Source organism: Thermobia domestica, chromosome 8 (assembly GCF_964235325.1).
Source record: "Thermobia domestica chromosome 8, izTheDome1.hap1.1, whole genome shotgun sequence".
Lineage (NCBI taxonomy): Eukaryota > Metazoa > Arthropoda > Insecta > Zygentoma > Lepismatidae > Thermobia > Thermobia domestica.
In genome coordinates, this window is record NC_137461.1 from 292219162 (window position 1) to 292238422 (window position 19261).

The 19261-nt window shown below is 37.5% G+C and overlaps 1 protein-coding gene across 1 annotated transcript in view; it reads right to left on the minus strand.

Annotated features, from left to right (window-relative positions):
- Positions 1-19261, minus strand: part of LOC145692610 (uncharacterized) — an 87631-nt gene that overhangs the window by 34558 nt on the left and 33812 nt on the right. Inside the window, exons 4-6 of the mRNA XM_081767931.1 lie at positions 18444-18732; positions 13259-13312; positions 4886-4982 (exon numbers count right to left, since the gene is read on the minus strand). Of these exons, the coding sequence (XP_081624057.1) occupies positions 4886-4982; positions 13259-13312; positions 18444-18732 (440 nt within the window). The remainder of the gene's footprint in view (positions 1-4885; positions 4983-13258; positions 13313-18443; positions 18733-19261) is intronic.

Here is a 19261-nt window from a genome sequence, read left to right on the forward strand (position 1 = left end):
CAATGACTTTCAGATCTGGTGATTGTGGGACCCAGGGGATGTGTGAATGCTAGTGGTCATGCTCCTCAAACCATGATTTCACGCTTTTTGCAGCGTGACAGGGTACCAAATCATCTTGGTAGATGGCATCATCATCAGGGAACAATATTTGGGCCATGGGTAGAACCTGGTTCCCCAAAATGATCTCATATGCCTTAGCATTCATCATTCCCTGCAGAGTCATAATGGGACCTGCAGAAAACCACGATATCACTGCCAATACTGTAACAGAACTATCCACATGCTTTACAGTTGGGACCAGACAGCCTGTATCACAGGCCTGCGACGGTGTTCTCCATACGTAAACACGATCGGTTGTTGGAAACAAGGTGAAGGTCGATTCGTCGGACCACATTACGTGTTTCCACTACTCATGAGTCCACGTCTTGTAGTCTTTGCACCACTGGATACGCCTCTTCGCATTTACTGTTGTGACCAGGGGTTTGGCCATACATGCTGGCAATGATTTTCATTTTATGAAGTTCCCGTTGCACTGTTTACGATGAAAAAGGTGTAGGTAGGCCGGAATTGAGTTCAGACGTAATTTTCATTGCAGTGGTGTTCTTTTTAGTTGCTACAATCCGTTTTAATGCCCTCCGGTCCCTATCTGACAAGATTGTCTTTTGAGCACTGGTGTGCTTTGCAGACGACGTTTGCCCATGAATTGTGTATGCCCTCGTGATATTGGACACAGTGTCTTTCGATACCCCCACAATGTTCGCCACTGTTGCCACTGAAGCTCCAACTAGACACGTACCACCGATCATGCCTCTTTGGAAGTTAGTCAGGTCGCTCATTTTACCGCATCACTTTCACACCACGACATTCACAGATGAACTGGTTATTGCTGACGGAAGAGGGAGGTCCACATGATACATTGAAAACAAAATACGATCGACAACCGCAACATATGTGGTACACTGGAAAACCAAATTTACGTGTTCTGTATGAAGTGTTTTTAGATTTTCTTGTCTATCCCGAGTATATATTTAAACCTGAAAATACACGGAAGTAAAAATAATTTGCAGTTCTCGAAGGGAACCTGATGACGTACGAACATGAAACTTCCGGCAATGAAACTTCAAAGACTGTAGATTCTGAAAATGATACTTATCAAAACTAGAATATTTTGACCCCAAACATGGACATCCCCCCTTAAATACATCAGAAACAAAAATAAATGCTTTTTGGTCTTCATTCTTTGTCATATATGTTAGTTACTTCAAATTTCATGTTACTGTAATACTGTGTGATTGGATTTATAAGATATATGAGTTTGTCAGAATAAAGCCTCATCAGGAACACTTTATACTGACATCCTCATTCAATGCTTTCGGAGCGTCATGGCATCGAAATATTTGTCACTCATCCAGGGTTCGAATCCATAGTTGGCGGTTCATAAATGGTGTAGTTATACCTTGAGGGAGCCAACCAATGGCAAGTGAACTATCATCGCATAAGACAATTACTTATCTAACCACAACTTTATACAAATGGGTGAATATAAGACATGTTAGGAAATCCAACCTTCACAAATAATTCAACTTGGGTTTGAACATGTGACTGAAAACAGGCTCTCATAGACGCATTTGTGCACCCAGGTTGGTCTACACATTTTGCCTTATCTTGTGTCAGGAATCACCTCCCAAACATTGTTGGTGTTGTTTTGAAACACCTTGCATACTTCAAGTACCGCTACATACTATATTTAATTCATGTTTCTCTATGTTATTTTTATTATAGTATACATTCTTCCTGAGGTAATCCTCTGGACGACCCTACCAGGGGAGAGCAGTGGCCACGGCCCTTCTCCCAAATGGCGACTTACACGTTCTGTTGGGTCGGGGAAGAGATACTGAGTATCTCAACGAGTACGTGGTACTTCAACACGTTAAAGAGAGGTAGTCCCGTATTGTATGGACGATCCTACCGGAAGGGGAGTTTCGGATTCCTGCCTCCTAGAGGGACTAAACGGAGGTGGGGAAGGGCCCAATCCCAGGCATCTGGGTAACTGCTCTGTCCCTCGGAAGGGAGGAAACTCTGTAGGACATGGTCAGACACGAAACTCAAATGGTGAGTTAACACGTACCATTGGATCCTGGATGAGACGGAAAAATCTTGACGTGTGTGTGGTACCTCTACACACGGTGGTTGTCAGTTGAACGATAGAGGTAGGCAGAGCCTTCTCGGGCATTCCCTGGGGTTCCCGGATTAGGTTGGACTCTGCCGGGTTATGGTCATACCGTGGGATTCAGTAACATATGGAAGATAATCCCAGGAACCTGGATAACGGAGAACATGTGCGAGAGGTGAGCTTTCTTTATAACGCTCGGGCACCACGCCTGCAGAGTATGTTAGGGCCTGGCTCGCTAGCAGGACCGCCTCCACCAGTAGGTTAACTGGAAGCACTCAGGACTTCCGTCTTGCCGTGCAGTGGGCGTATCTCACTCCATTTATGAATGGTGGTTACACGCTAAGGCGTCAAGGTTAGGGGACAAATCTTGATGGTGCACATTGTGCAGGAGGATACGATACCAGTATCGAGGAACTACGAGCGGGGTGCCTTGTTTGGCGGAACCCGTCCATCAAATAGATAAAGCGGTCGCGAGCGTGCTCTCCATGCATGCAACTAAGAGTGGCAGTAGTAGACCACTAGTAAACTATGTATTTTCGTAACCCTGCGATGCCGGTCCCAAGCCCTTAATAAGAAAGAGGGAGGGACTACCGTATGCCTTACCGGGCTCGCATCTGGTTCCGGGCTCCGGAAGTTTGCGAGGTAGATAAGGTGACCCTGAGCCGGGCGCGCTGGCCGTACCTTAACTGCCATATGATAGCGCGTGGCAGCGAGGTCAACAACCTACCGGCGCAGGTGAGGCCTCAGCTATCCTGCAAAATGGGCAACAAACTCGTGCCATTGGATCCGGAAGAGTACGTGACCTCATCACGTTCTCAATGAGGTAGGAAGTCTTTGACTGCCGCCCCTACCGGCGGAGGTGAGGCTTCGGCTATGCACCGAAATGGGCAACTAGGCCATGCCCTTGGATTCGGGAGATAAGGCTACGTGGTACCTGAACATGTATGAAAGAGCAGATAGTTGGTGTGTCCAAAGTGTAGACGGATCCAACGCCCTACCAGGAGGATGATGTAGGTACTGTCCTCAAGGAGCCTGTAGTGCGTGCTCTTGGTTCTGGGATGGGATACCTAGTATCCTAACGCACACTCGTACCTCAGGAGCGCTGAGAAAGTGGGACTCCTTCGTCCCAGAAGCTCCACTGGGTGCAGGAACCACGACACTACCAGAAGAATCGCCAGTCCCAAATAGCCATTGTCTTTAAAGGTAGACAGTCTACATCAACCAAGGGTGTCTAGAGGAAGTTCCGTATTGTTTGAACGGCCCTACCGACGAAGGGTGTGGGTGGGTGTCCCTTCTAATGGTGGGTTACACATACCATTGGGTTTCGGACAAATAACACAGATACAACATGTATGTCGTACCTAAACACGTATTGTTTGGGCGGGTCTACCAGTGGAGACACAGCTCTCAAATGACAAGGTCTGCCTTGAGTAGATTGTCTACATCACTCATTGGCTCTGGTAATATACGGTGTACCTCTACCGTAATTAGAGGAAGTCTCGTATTGCTTGGACGATTCTAGTGAGGGGAGTGAGGGACTCGTGCCTGCGGGGGAACTGAATGAAAATGGTGGAGGGCTAATCCCAGGAATTTGGGTAACGGCGCCGATAACGCGGAAGGGAGGAAACTCTGTAAGATATGGGCCGGTACTAAACTCAAATAATGACTTAAGACGTATCATTGGATCCGGGATCAGATGCAGAAGCATCTCGACGTGTGTGTGGTACCTCTACACGCGAAGTCAGTGGCCAGTTGAACGATATATGTAGGCAGAGCCGGGATTGAACAAGCCCCCTCGGGCATTGCCTGGGTACCCGGATTTAGGTTGGACTCTCCGGGCTGTGGTCCTACCGTGGGGTTCGGTAGCCCTTGGGAGTCAATGCCAGGAATCTGGGTAACGGTGAGCATGGGCGGGAAGTGAGCTTGCCTTACAACACTCGGGCGTCATGACTGCAGAGCATAGTAGTACTAGCTTGCTAGCAGTCTGCCTCCAGCAATAGGTTAACTGGTAGGCATTCAGGACCAAGACTTCGGTCTAGTCGTGCAGTTGGCGTATTTCATTCTCTCAGAGAATAAGGGTTACATCGCTTAGGCGAGTCAGGATTAGGGAACAAATCCTGGCAGTGCACTTCGTGCACAAGGATTAAGGTCCAAACTCGAACAATCTCGGGCAGGGTGCAATGTAAGCGGTAAACGTCCATTAAAGTGATCGAACGGTCGCGGGCATGCTCTCAATTCATGCAATTAAGCGTGGAAATAGTAGACCACTAGCATCAATGTGTATTCTTCCCATATAGACGTCTTTTAGTGTTTTGCTTTGTATTTGTTTCTTCTCTGGTATTTTATTAAATTTCATGATTATTAGTTTTAACTATTTTTTAACTTAAACAGCATATCCTTTTTATATTGGTAAAATCATTTTCTTTTTTAATTATTTGTTTTTTTGTGTATGTATAAAAAAATTATGCAGGTGGTTAAGTGCTCGGAGAAGGCTGCTAAGCCTTAACTTCGTCACGTAAAAGAAGTCATAAATAAATAAATAATTTTAGAGCTATGTCAATGATACCCATAGTTTTTAAACAGCTAATTGCTTGTTCAGTTTAAACCGGCGATATCTATTAGAAAAACTGTTATTATAAATTAACGTGGAGCAAATTGAATCATTTGACATGTATTATCAACATTTAAAAGAATATAATTTGAGAAAATTACCTTTTTCCAAACGCAACGTTTTGTATAATTGCGAAATATTCACATGTCGGAAGACAGTTAATATGGTCTTCTCCCTGCATATGTTTGTTGTTTGTTTCTAAAGGAAAAATAAAACATAGGGTAACATGTAGAACTTACAGTTTAAACGTTCGTCAGTTATTCATGATACAAAAAACTACAACTAAATGTACAGTCCGTTTCGTAAAAATTATTTTGGGAACCACAGTATTAGGACTGGAAGGTACAGGAAATGACATTATTTTTATTTACTGCAAACTGTATTCAAATTGTTCTTCCATTCTGAAATTATTTGTACAATTAATATTATCAAGCGGAAGAGACTTTTGTCACTTACTGTACCTATAATTAAACACCTATGTTTTCAATGTGAAGACGGTAGTTAGTTGCCCAAATATATTCTCACTATATATGGTTTAGTAAATAACAGGATAAAAGAATACTTATCGTCTTATCGAAGAATGTCGTAAGAAGTAGTCAAGTCTATATGATGGAGAGAAAGTTATACGGTATACATTCCAGTGCAGTCAAAACGTTCCCGAAATATTGTAGTACTTTTGATGTCTGCAATGAAATCACAATGAATCTTCTGCAGTACAGTACTTAAGCTGCCTTAATGTGAATTTGACAAGTGTGAACAGGTCATAACAAACAGTGTCTGGGTAGTGTACCTTTACAGAGGAGTACATGGTGATCATTTGGAGCAATTTCACAAATCCAGCAACGCGTAAACATTAGTTCATGTGCAATTTTGGGGAAAATATGATTCCGAGAGTTTGATAGCCTTAAAAAACAGTTTACTACCATCGGATCTTTGGCTCTTCCCAAAGCTAAAAAGGCCCTGAACGGTATGAGTTTCGTGGGTGGAAGCGATCAAATCAACGCGACTTCTGAACTTCGGAAGACACCAAAAGAGGACATTTGTCACTGTTTCCAGCAATCACAAGCGCGGCAGAGCACATGTGTATGTTTCAAAGGTACGCTCATGTCCAAAATTATTGTCGCATATCTATAAATGTCTTCTTGTAAGAATATAATTTGATAATGATTTTGCAGGGTACTTTTAATAATGTTACTATGTGTATAATCGGGAAATGTATATTTGTGGTAAATTTCATAGGAAAAGAATTATAAATATGAAAATTAGAATGAGTAAAACAAAATGTTGCTAAGTGGACAATAAAATATTTTTTTCATTATATAGTTCTTTTTCACTGCTCTTTTGACATAAAATTTGCCACATGCATGTCTTTGCCCATTATAAACATACCAACATTATAAGAAATACATGGGATATTCGTTATCAAATTATATTCCTACAACATATTTATAGAGATGCGACAATAATTTTGGGCATGAGTGTACCAACTTTGTAGGCGATTAAGGAAATTTGTCTTATATTGTGGTAATATAGAGCAACAACAAAATAATGGGGACTTTTAAACTGCCTGGTAAATACTTTAAAAGTCAAAACTTCTAGTTTTTTAGCCGGTGCTATTAGCCACGACTTAATAGTTATATTAGCAATAAATAGATTTCCCTTCTTCATTTAGAAATAAGACTCCGGATTTGACTAATAACAATACTCGAAACTCGCTTAATAGTTCTTGTCATTTTGCATTGTTCATTACAAAATATTGTTGCAAAGTTGTTATATCTGTTGATCGTTCTTCCTCATTTTCCATAAAGCAAAAACCTCTACATTTTAATTTTAAGTTGATATTAAGGCTAGTTACAATTAAGCATATTTTCCATTGTATGTTGTGTCTAGTAGTACACCCAAAAATAATATGTGTGTTTAAGATGTTACTTTATAAGGAACTGTCTATTACACTATTTGAGATTATATTATTTTGCCATGAAATATGATTTGCAAAAGGAACAAATGAGAAGTAGCTCTCTGTAGTGCTAATGTCACCTCCCATTATTTTCGCCTAATGTTACAATTACAAGAGTGATATCTGTCGTCCAACAAAAATAACTCTCATGTACAGCATGTAAATATGCTGTTTTCTTAAATTCAGTTAGACTACCGTAGAAAAATCACGTGATATATGAAAATACTGAGGTATGGCATGTCATCAAAGTAGCTCTCGTAAATTTGATTGCTGAAATTACTTTTTGATGTTTTTGGTTGATTTAGGACCAGGTTGTCCAAAAGTAGCAAATTTTCTGACCCCTATTTCCTCCTTGTGGAGCATTTTGGTTTCGGAACTGACTTGCACCTATCTCCGGTAACGATGAAATGATTTTCAAGATCTTAATGACGTTTTAGGTGTTTCAGATGATACCGACCCTATTTATGATACTTTGGAAGCGATATGAAGTAGTTTTATCTCTTTACTCAATTTCTAGTGTTGCTTAAAGTGAAAATTCAAGGTCATTATGAAGTTTACGAGTGAGAACCTAGTAATGCAGTACCACTTTTTGGAGGATTTCAAACATGAGAAAACGTTGGTGCAATCGTTTTGTTGATTACATATTTATTACTATTAGGAAACTGAAACTAATGTGACATATTTCAGTTACTTATTACGCTTGTTACGTTATATACCGAAGGAAATAACTAATGGATTTAACGAACATCTAAAAACAGCACAATGGAATTATTAAGAGATTACTTCACTACGTGATACTACTCATCATCTTCTTCCTCATGGACATCTCTGATCATATTTCTACAGTCCGCGCCATAGCACTTGGAGAGCGGCGTACAACGAAGTCCATTTTCGCAGCAACTGCCGGAACTTCCTGCCTTACACGCACATTTTGTAACTTCAGTCAGAGCTCGAGGAGTAGGCATGGTGAGGCATCGCACTGGCATGTAGACACATTTGTCCAACTACCAACTATTTTCTTCAGTTTCGGGAAGCTTGAAGCTGTTGGTCACATGCTACTTGTCACGCATGACCATATAATTAGATCTTATTATATGTTGTAGGAGTGCTTCACGAGTTGGAGGTAACATTTCTCCTTGCAAGTTTATTAAACAAAACAATTGTCATCTTAGTGCTGATAAGTGTATCGGTACTGACGAAGAATACACTTAGTTGACAAATCGTTCCATATCCTTGATCTCTGTTGAAAGTTCGCCATTACTGTTTCCAAGCTCTCGAATATATTTGAGAACGGAATCATCATCATTCAGTTCCATGTCTGCACTGATCCATATTTTTTTTTGTGACACCAACAAACTTGCCTCCTTAGTCTGCTCCAGAGAAGTTGTAGAGTCCAATTAGACCTTGACCCTTGCGATGTCCAATCACTCGTACTTTCTTCATAACATCTATTTCTCTGTATTTCGTGGCGTTTCCAGTTAGAAACTAGAGATGAGTGCGACTTCTAAGGCGTCCCAAGTGGTCAGATCGAAAAGGATTGTCAGGACCTCTGTATCTGGTGACCAAACACATACTTCCCACTACTCAATCTCAGCTACAAGCAAGGACTTGATGAGGTATCAGTGTGTCGACCTTTTCATGTGAATGGTCTTCCACGAAGTTGTTGTTTTTAATTTTCACATCATAGACATTTTGAAGGTGTTACTGCTGGGGAAATACTGTAGAATAGCTTGGGCGAACATAGATGTAAGACTGACCTTAGCCATTGATGAGAAGAGAAGCTTTCTCTGAGATATGGTTAGTTTCATTTGTAAATGAATTTTAAAATCTGTGGATGTCACTGCTCTTTTCTTACGGGTTTTGTTTTCAGCGATTGCTCCTGGTAACGGTAACCTACCACTAGTCTCTCGTTATAGCCAACCATATTGAACTCAATGTGTTTGATTAATTCCTCTTGGTGGTTGAAGAGATTCCGCATCACTGATGTTCTCTTCATGCTCTGAAGTACAGCCATTGCGTTAACAATGAGCACTTTTGTGGTTGTTCACTGCGTGGTGCAATGTTCACCTGAGTATCACCATGAATGGATAAGATGGAAATACTTCAGGTACGTATTCAGTCGTAGCTCCTTGAATAGCGTGCATCAGGCTGGCCTTCTGAGATGGATGTAAAGAGAGCCTCTACGGAGTAAAGAGAGCATGGCACCACATACATCTCGTATTCACCAATCATTTCCTCATGTTTTGGTACTAGCTCAGGTCTACTTTCTTAGATAATGAGAAATCTGAAAAGACGTACACGCTCTTCACGCAACTTAATGATCACCCACATGGAATTTGCTTTAATCCGTCCAACTGGAAAACATCTTTATCTTGAGCTATCGCACTGGATCCCAAATGGACCATTTTGACATTTGCAGCAATTTGTCATTAATGAAGTCCTCGAAGCTCTTCTCTCCTTTCTCTAGAAGGTGCCGAATGTCATCTTTTGCATTGTCTGTCACTGTACATCTAGGTATAAGATTCATCAAGTGCATCTTCACTATGAATGGATTGCCTTTGCAATGTAGTTCTATGCATTGGAGTAGTTCGTAAGCATTTTTTCGCTTCTGACAGCACCCGCTCCTGAGAGTTGAAAGTGTTTACTTCGCTGAGAATGCTTCGAAGCATTGCGAAACTGTTCAGAAACTGTTGCACCAAATGACTAAGGTGAGTTGTGGTGATTTACAAGTCGATCTAGAGCAGCGTCATCTTGACTCAAGCCAACCATACCATCATTTCAATTCAACTTCTTGATTACTTGTTCAAGTATCTGGTCAGTGAAAAGGTGAGTGATAGGGATCTCAGATTTTTACAAAACAAAATCACCAGACTTCAGTGCTTCTGTTGTAGCTGGATCATCTTGTTCCAAGGAGTTCATTTGAGCAAGATGGACTGGCTTGAGTCTAGCATAATTCAAGTTATCACACGCGAAGAAGTATTTGATCTTATCTCTAATGCAGACAGATAGCCTTCCCAGTCACTTGAGCGGCAGTCACTGATAAGCTGTAGAAGATACTCAACCTGTGGAAGGTATTGCAGGAGAAACTGAGCGAGCACCCCTATGTCAGTTCCTTCTTGGAGTGACTTGAAAGTCACTGGATATGAGGACTCTAGGTCGTTGTACACAACAACCATGTCTAGTTGCAATCTATAAATTTAGCACATACAGTGTTGTTAATCAGATTACTTTTTGAGGTAGCACCCTGGTTGCAAATGACAAACTTCTTTTCAGACATGATTACTCTGTAATGAGTGTTAATGCTTGATAAATCTCAACCTGAATCTGTCATAAAAATTTATATTTAGTAACAAATTGTGTGAAACCTTTGTGCAACATAATATCTCTGGAAAAGCCTTTAAAAAGTGGTACTTCGTGAGTAGGTTCTTATTCGTTAACTTTATAATGACCTTGTTTTTCGACTTTAAGCAACACTAGAAATTGACTAAAGTGATAAAGGTACTTCAGATCGCTTCCAAATTATCGCAAATAGGGTCTATATCATCTAAACCACCTAAAACGTCCTTAAGATCCTGAAAATCCCTTCATTAATACCGAAGATAGGTGCAGGGTCAGTTCCGAATTCAAAATACCCTCCAGAGGGAGTGTAGGGTTTAGACAGTTTGAACCCTGCCATCTTTGGACAATCTGGTTCTAAATTAACACAAAACATCAATTGCAGCAAGCAAATCCTACGGGGTGACATACCATATTACACTAAAATGCGGATAAGCCAAATATATTGCAATGTTCTGTAGGTAGAATCTAAATAATGTATTCGAAAATTTTAACCCTTCACCATTTTTATTGTAAAATATGCCTTATAAAGCTATTACAAAGTTCTTGTAAATCTTTTCTATACATCTTTAAATGTTTTCAGTGCGCAGTAATTGCGAAGTCCCTCGGCATACCACGTGATCTCGGGAGTAAAGGATATTTGTCTTAGCCCATAGTGGACCTCAGATGGGATCGGATATACTCAGTAGTTCATAGCATGCCCGGGACTAGGTATTATAGAAGTGTTTAGGCACTAAGGTTCAGTGGTAGACCACTTATCTGTGCTGTGTGGGGTCCCTGGTTCGATCCTTGGTTAATAAGGTTGTGGTGGACAACATCGTACTTGTGTATTTTCTCGGGGTACTCAAATTTCCTCCCAATTTCTCATTCCACAAACTCTTCCATTACCATTCATTTGCTTTAACGATCGAGTCATTTAGCGTAAAGAACATAAATGTGGGAAGTTACACTCAAAGATTTCATATCCTTTTATTGTCGAACCCGAAGTTATAGAAATGAATACTTCCGTTTTTAACCTTCATCCTATAAGATAAAATTGCTAATAGGTAGGGAGAAGTGGTTTCTTGCAATCAATAAAATGTCAGAAAAGTATGTGTGCATCTTTAATCTAATCCAGTATTTCCCAAAATTTTCAACTTGCGGCACATTATAGGTATAGCTTGAATTCTCGCGGCACACTCATAAATATTATTGTTATTATTTGTAAATATAAAATACCATGGTAATTTTTTTTCTGTGATTACTGATCTCCTTCTCAAAAGGAAGAAAGCTCGATCACTGGTTTTCCCTTGTGATAAATCATTATGCTTATTTTTCATTCTAATTTAAAAATAGGTAGCAATGGCAATGAATTCTAGAACTCGTTTCTTTTTTTAAAAAAAATACTCTTTCTTTCTCGAAAACCGGATTTAATATTTCACTAAGAAGGAAGATCACTAAATAACGAAGAACAATAACATCTCTTGTACTTTTAAAACACAAATGTAGGTACCTTGTATGCATGTTCGCTTTGTGGGGAGGATTGAATGTTTTCAAAATTGCAAGTTACGAAATAGTCTGCAACAATAAAGAAGCAATAATTGTCATTTTTCGACGTTAAAATAACATAGTATGAAACTTATAATTTATTAACATGGCTAATATTAGTATACGTTAGAGTTTTTAAATATTATATGAAGATTAGAATTGCTCAGTAATATTAGTAGTGTAACAATTTTTCAATAAAATCTATTTAAGTTACAATTGAAGGGATAATTTGGATAAGGGCGTATCGACCTATTTCCGGTAAAATGAGATACACATATTTTCTGCAAGTTTGAGCATGCCCGTATGTGTCTAGGTGGTGTTAAGATAATATCTCTGCTCCGTACCAAATGCCTGTCTAAAAAAATAGTGTGTGAATACGTTGGTTAATTGGATAAGGGCATTTGTTTTTCTGCTCTCCTGAAAAATTGAAGAGTTGCTAGTTACTCCCTTATCCAAATTTACCCCTCAATTGCTTAATAATAATATACGAAGGTTACATTTTTTAAACAATATGCAAAACAAGTTGGTGCAAAGAAGAAAAATTAAGGTGCAATTTGAGTTTGATGTTCTACCATAACTTTCTTCAATTGTGGACGGATAGTTAATAAACACACCCTCATATCCTCCTCCGGAGTTAACAGTTGTGACCTGTTCTTACACGTGATTATGTTCATTGCAGAAAATCCTGCTTCACGTTAGTAGGGTGTCGAAAAGGGAATGAGAATTTACACAGCCTTTGTAAAAAATAGCTGTAAAAATGTGTATGAACCTCCAACAAATAAAATTCTGTTGCCGAAAAAACTATCTGCTACCCAGTAATGTATGTTGAATAATATTCAGTATATCTACTAGAGTATTTTTTTCCATTGTAGAGGTTCATAGTAGTGTGAAATACAAATTTACATATTTTCCTATGTCTTGCAATTTGATTACTATATAATTAATAATTTTGTGACGATATCCTCACGGCACGCCAGAGGTCCATTTGTGGCACACCGGTTAGGAAACGCTGCTCAAATCTTTCTACTAAAACTGCAAGCGCCAGGAATGGATCATTTCGGTTTTAACATTGTGCACTACAGAATAAAAACAGTAATAGATAACGAAAGTGTTTTTCTGTTTAGGCGTTCCACAAGCATATTCCATTATTTCTCAATCCTCTCTATTAAACCCGGAAATGTCAGAAATCAGTCCTAGCTCTTCTTACGCGGATTGCTGTACCGTAAAACTTTTACAAAGATCTTGTAAATCTTTTCTATACATCTTTAAATATTTCCAGTGTGTACTGATAGATCATGAGAAGCGGTTTCCTATGATCAATTAAGCGCGTTAAGAATATTCCCATCTTCATGTAAACCTATTGCTATATTAACGGCGAAAATAGCATATTTCCGTCTTCACACAAACCAAACTCATTCCATCTTTTACCTGTAAAACTGAAACTTTGTATATATTAGATAATAGTAAAGGTAACTTATTTCGAATAAGTAAAGTTCTTTCTTGCTTCTCGTGGCTATCATTCACAGTAATATATAGTGCGGAAGTAATTCTAAACTTGATAAATTGTACAAATAACAGTATACAGAGATAGTAGCCTTAAAATTAATACAAATCAATCATTAACCGTGAGATAATCATTAAATACAAAACTTACCCATTTCTCGACTGAAACAAAACAAACCCTCCAGATTACATTCTATATACTTTCCTGAAATAAACACAATACATTATTTATGGAATATTATTAGCGCTTAAGGAAAAAACAATGTCTAAATATTAAATACTTATCTATCTGTAAATGTAATTGTGATTAATTACATGATAGGGATATATATAGGTTAGCAATTAAAAAGGAAAGATATTACTTTAGTAAACTTAAAACTTGATATTGAACAACAACAGTGAGATGTATTCAGTGAAATGAATCCCGAAGTACACCTTCATTATATTCATCATTCAAAATTAAAACAAGATTTAAACTCCTAGGTGAACCGTTCACAATAAAATACAAATACCTCCTTGGCGGACATTAAAGTGATATTTGCCAACCTAACCAATCTAACCAATACTAACATACTCAACTCGCTGACTAATTCCAGAGAGTTAAAGAAGTTCTTGTTTTTATACTAATCAACTTCAGTGTTTAGACACCCGCCAAAGGTTTTTTCTAAAAAAAAACCTCATAGACTCTCTCACGTTAGTGGCCCACTAATTATCACATAATCATGATTTATGCACCATTGGAAAGCTTATAGACTATAAATTATAACAAAATAAAATTTGTGTAATTCTCGTCATATTTTTGGAAGGAGAAACGTAAAAAAATCATTACAAAAATTTAAAAAAGACTTTTCGTGACCCTGGCAATTCTTGTAGTCACCAACGCTGACAAAATTATGGTAATGTGTAGCTGAGACACTTGTGACAGTAATATATTAAAAAATGTAGCCATTACTGAAAAAGAAAGCAAAACAAAAATTCATAACGAAATTCCTATAAAAACGCACTGTGTATCATGAAAATAATAAAAAAAAATCATCTTCCCTCCCACATACATAATATGCATACTAGAGGAAAGCTTCATCCCTCAGGAATACATTGGTACCAAAACATCTTTCTAGTTTAATTAGGGGCACAACTATTGAGTTCGTCACAAAAATAAATGCAACTTATGTGAAGAAACTGGAGCTCCAAAAATTGGCCCACTTTGTACCCTCTCTACTCCCCCCACATAAAAAAGAAGTACTAACACAGGATATTACCATATAGTGGCCTATCTCATTGCTTCACATACCAATTTGTATGAGTGTATTGTATCCCCAAAGGAGGAATGGTCCTTCCAAAATACCTGTTGAAAAAAACACAACCTTTATCCTTCTCTCTCCCGGCGTGGTACACCTACATACGTAAAATGGACACCAGCGGAACGCTGTACCCTTCAGGAATACATTGGTATGAAAATAATCTTCCTTCCTTAATTAGAGGCTGAGGTATTGAGGTTTAAAGCACCGACTCAGCTGTTGCGTCAATGGGCGTTTAAAGATTAGTAGAATTTGATGAAACAATAACACAATGGTTAGGAAACTGTGATGGGTTAACGATAAAGAGCTCACTTCTAATAGGAATGCTACTTCGACCCAAGCTTCGACAAAGTGGACTTTCGGGTGGAAAACACCGCGCGTGAGAGTTTACTCAGGATTTACTCAGGAATTATTCTCAGGAATTATTATTCTTCTTACTTCGATCATTCCAAAATTTTATTCTTTATCCAAATTATCATCTTCATTGTTCTTGGTGCATAGTCGTAGAAAATTAAACTAAAGCACACTTTGGAAATTTCTTTTTTTAAAAAACCCGGCACGTTGTAATGTAACGATGACCTTGGTAGGTTTCTCTGAAAATCCGCTTCAATTCCTTCTACATACATTTTCATTTAAGGTCCTTGAAACCATTAAACTCTTTTCTTACACAAAATAAATTATGGATAATAACGACAAACGTATGTTGCCACTAGCGTCAATAAGATTAATCTTGAAATATTGGAAAATCGGACACTACAATAATTGCCATCTGGATGAATTCGAGACCACAAAATGCCTTAAAATGCCTTCTGGCTCATTAATGCGTTCATAAAAAGAGGGTATAAATGGGTTTTCGTTTAGAAATAGTCTGTATTATGTACTAATTCCACTATTATACCACTTTTGCACTTACATCCGATTAACACTACTCTCTCAAGAAGACAATACATTTATTGTGAAAATAAATAACATGTAACAGTTGCGTCAACCATCCACTTTGGCTTCATCAGACACTATAAATACAGAGGTAATGAAAGATTATATATATATATATATATATATATATATATATATATATATATATATATATATACAGGGTGTTAATGAACTATACAGAGAAACTGTAAGAGGTGATTCCTCACATCAAAATAAAATAAAAAGTTCATATAGACCTATGGCGAAAAGTGTATAGTTTCTGAGGTATGGCTGTCCACAATTGTTATAAAGCCAAATTTCGAGAGGTCCTATTTTGAATTCGATAAACTTTAGGTGGTGGTCCTTATCAGCGTGGTATATATCGACGTATGAATATCATTTACATATATATATATATATATATATATATATATATATATATACAGTGCGTTCCAAGAATAACACTAAGGACCGTCTCCTTAAGAAACCAAGGCAGATAGAAACATGAAACCTTTTGTAACCTTCAAGGCACATAAAAGACAACATTAGGCTGATATGGAGAAGCCCCCATGAGGTGCGCACCATAATATATTGCAGGATACTGAAAGAGTAGAAACAGACCACACTGTGTAGGTATTAAATGATACCATTCAAGGCTAAAAGTAATAATATGTGAAATAAATCACATGGTTGAACAACCAAGGGTACCAGATGTGCTTTATTACAAGAAGTTGCTTTAGCCAAGGGCGAGCTGTAATAAAACTCAAGATTAGTAAAGCATATATCATTAATTCACTACAATGAAAAATGTATTACAATTACAAAACGAAACAAAAGAATATTTTGAAATTATTCTAGTGTGTTAGTTCTATTCTCACTGTGATTTTTCTAAGCACAGTAAAACTCGCTCTCATCGCTTCCATAAACTAAGGCACGAAATAATTATTCCAGACGCATTTGAACAAAATTTGCTCAGCAAGTTTACAATGTTAATTAAGAAATTTGAAAATGGTGTAATCAGATTTTGGTATATATATAGAGTCTAATATAAAACTAAGTTGTATCGCAGTGAAACTAAATGCCTTTAGGACATAAGAGGGAAAGAAATCTATCAAATACTGGTATTCAGGTTTGAAAATATCACTGAAGTTTAACATCAATGGAGACGTGAGTTTAGAAGAGAAATTCTTATACGCTTGACATTTGAGAATCAAGGTTCCATTAGGGATTTAAATAGGATAATATTCTGAAGGCTTCATATATATATAACCATAAATAATTTAATAAAACTTGCAATATCGTCGCATAGAAGTTTTCCACATAACTTTCAAATGAGCGATGCGATGAGCAATAATTTTTAGGAGGCCCTAGGTGGAATGTGTGCAACGTGATCTTGTGATTTTCAATTCAAATTTAATGGTACAGGAAATGATATAACTTTGTTTAATTGCTACGAGAAAATCCACAAGTTGGTGTCAGCAAGGCGGTCAATCTATCGGAAATGAGTTCACTGTCAGCTGCACGTTCAACGCTTAACTACTCTGGTGAAAATAAGTTAAACTTACAGTCCAATAGGATCTGACCGACAACAACTGTTTCTTTCACGAATATTCAATTTTGTGGTTCCATTTTTTTAACTCCAATGCTGAACAATCTTCTTGATCTTTACTCCATGTTTTGGTACTTTCAAGTAAAATCTAATATCACATACACACTTCAACATATACTTGTAAAGATACATGTATGTACTTATGAAACGTAATTTCATTATTGTTTTAAGATCGGTTAGCCGTACAAAGTTACATTTTCACTAGGGCCAGAGCATCTGTTGTTTCATTTCGTATCATATATATAACTAATTACAAAAGTCAATATATATATCGACTTTACCATTCACAAAGTTGAACAGAAGTTTGTGATGTTATCATATTACCTAACTTATATTGCAAAATGGCAGAGTACATATGCTTGTTTCTGTTAATACGATGAGAGTTTTTTTTTTTCAAATGTGAAGATAGGCTAAATACCAGCATACTCTATTATCTGAGTTCCCTCGCGACTAAGCAGTCACAGTACCAGTCTTTGGAGTGGAAGATACGGGTTTGAAACTCGGTGGGAGCTCATGTGGTTTGGATTTCACGTTAAACTGTGGGTGCACGTCTCATATAGCCTCGCCTCTAGAAAGGAGGATAAACTGAAAATCAAATCAATTCAAACAATCTCTTAACTACCTTTAAATTTAGAGTGGAACAACGATTAAAGAAGAACAACAACTCAGGTCTCTGAGATACCACCAGAAAATATAATTTAGTAGTACATTAACACATATTCTGTGAATGTACTATTACTAGTAATAGGTTTTCGGAAGTGCTACGCTCATCAATTTGGCAGTTATACCTACACTTTTTGGAGTTAGGACGGAGCATATTCACATTACCATCGTGAACTGCGGGATTTCCTGTATGAGAATCTGCAGGAAAATCGATAATGACGAAGATTTGGAATTTAGCTTCCAGCACGTTCCCCATTTTAAAAAAAAATCTGGACATTTACCTTCGTGGGACATTGAAATACATCGTGCATTGCAGGAAACCTTGAAGAAATTACACAAAAGTGTCTACAATACCCGTGAATACATTTCTAAACCATTGGTTTTCGTCCTTGTATGTGCTTGACTACAAAAAGCATTGAATCAGTACTTTTGAAAAGGTTATGGGTCAGGAAATGATTTTTCTTTAGTCAAACTTTTTATGTATTTATGTTGTGATATCAATTGCTCACAACAAGTTGTTAATTTCGTACAATGACAAGAAAACTACTTTCTCAGAAAATGTTAATAATTTAATTTCTACAAGAATTTTCGAAAATTAAACAACTTTTTCGATGTTCTCATAACTTTGCTTTTCTGAGTCATGACTTTTCTAAAACTACTGATTCAATTACCTTGAGCACTTTCAGTAATCGTACAGATGGAGGAATCTTGTATTCTGCTTTGATATGTAACAACCTTGTGATATATAATAATTATATATATAATGACAATATAAAGTTTCTTTTTGGTAAACTGTGAAGTCATTTTATACCCAGTTTCTTACATTAATTTTCTATATTATGTTACTATACCTGAATTGTAGAATCCCGGTAGATAGCATCCACATTTCTGTATGATTCCTTTGTACATATTTTCGTTTTCACAAGTTACCACGGAATAAATGTTGCTTGTTTCCAACTTTACTTCGTCCCTGAAAAAGCATCTTCTTTGGCTCACACTTAACTCTCTCACAGCGGGTGAACTCACCAATGGAGTTACTTCAAAAATGACACCAATTATAGCACTATCTTTCTCATGGTATTTGAATGGAAGAAATGTAGATCTCTCGTTGGGAAATTCGTACGGAGAAATGAAAAATACCTGCAAAAATTTACTAGGAATATAGCATGAATGTTTCGTAATTATCGCTGTCAAGTAGTCATGTAACGTAAACTTCTATTATCGAACACATATACTCTTAAATGTGTAATAATGGGTTCATTTATCTAGTATTTATAGATTTGAGTCACGCTCGAGAATATACAATTTATAAATAACACAGCTATAAACATAAAGTAAAATATTCAAATATGTAGGAGAGCGTGTTGTAACATTCGCTCTCCGTAATCCGAATTATGTATTTCTACGGAAACGGATTACGGATTAGCTAACGAATTGATATATCTCTTAGTCACATTTATTTGACAATGTCTCCTGACTAGTAGGTAATTGCTTTCCTTACTGGTAACATTTGATCTTTAATAATTTCATTGCAAAACATATATTTTTCCCTTATGATACTGGAATAGTGTTTTGTGATGTACTGAATGAGTTGAAACAAATATGAAAAGTTTTACTACGAGACAAACTTTAAATATCTTTTGAATGTTTTATACACTGAGAAAAATCC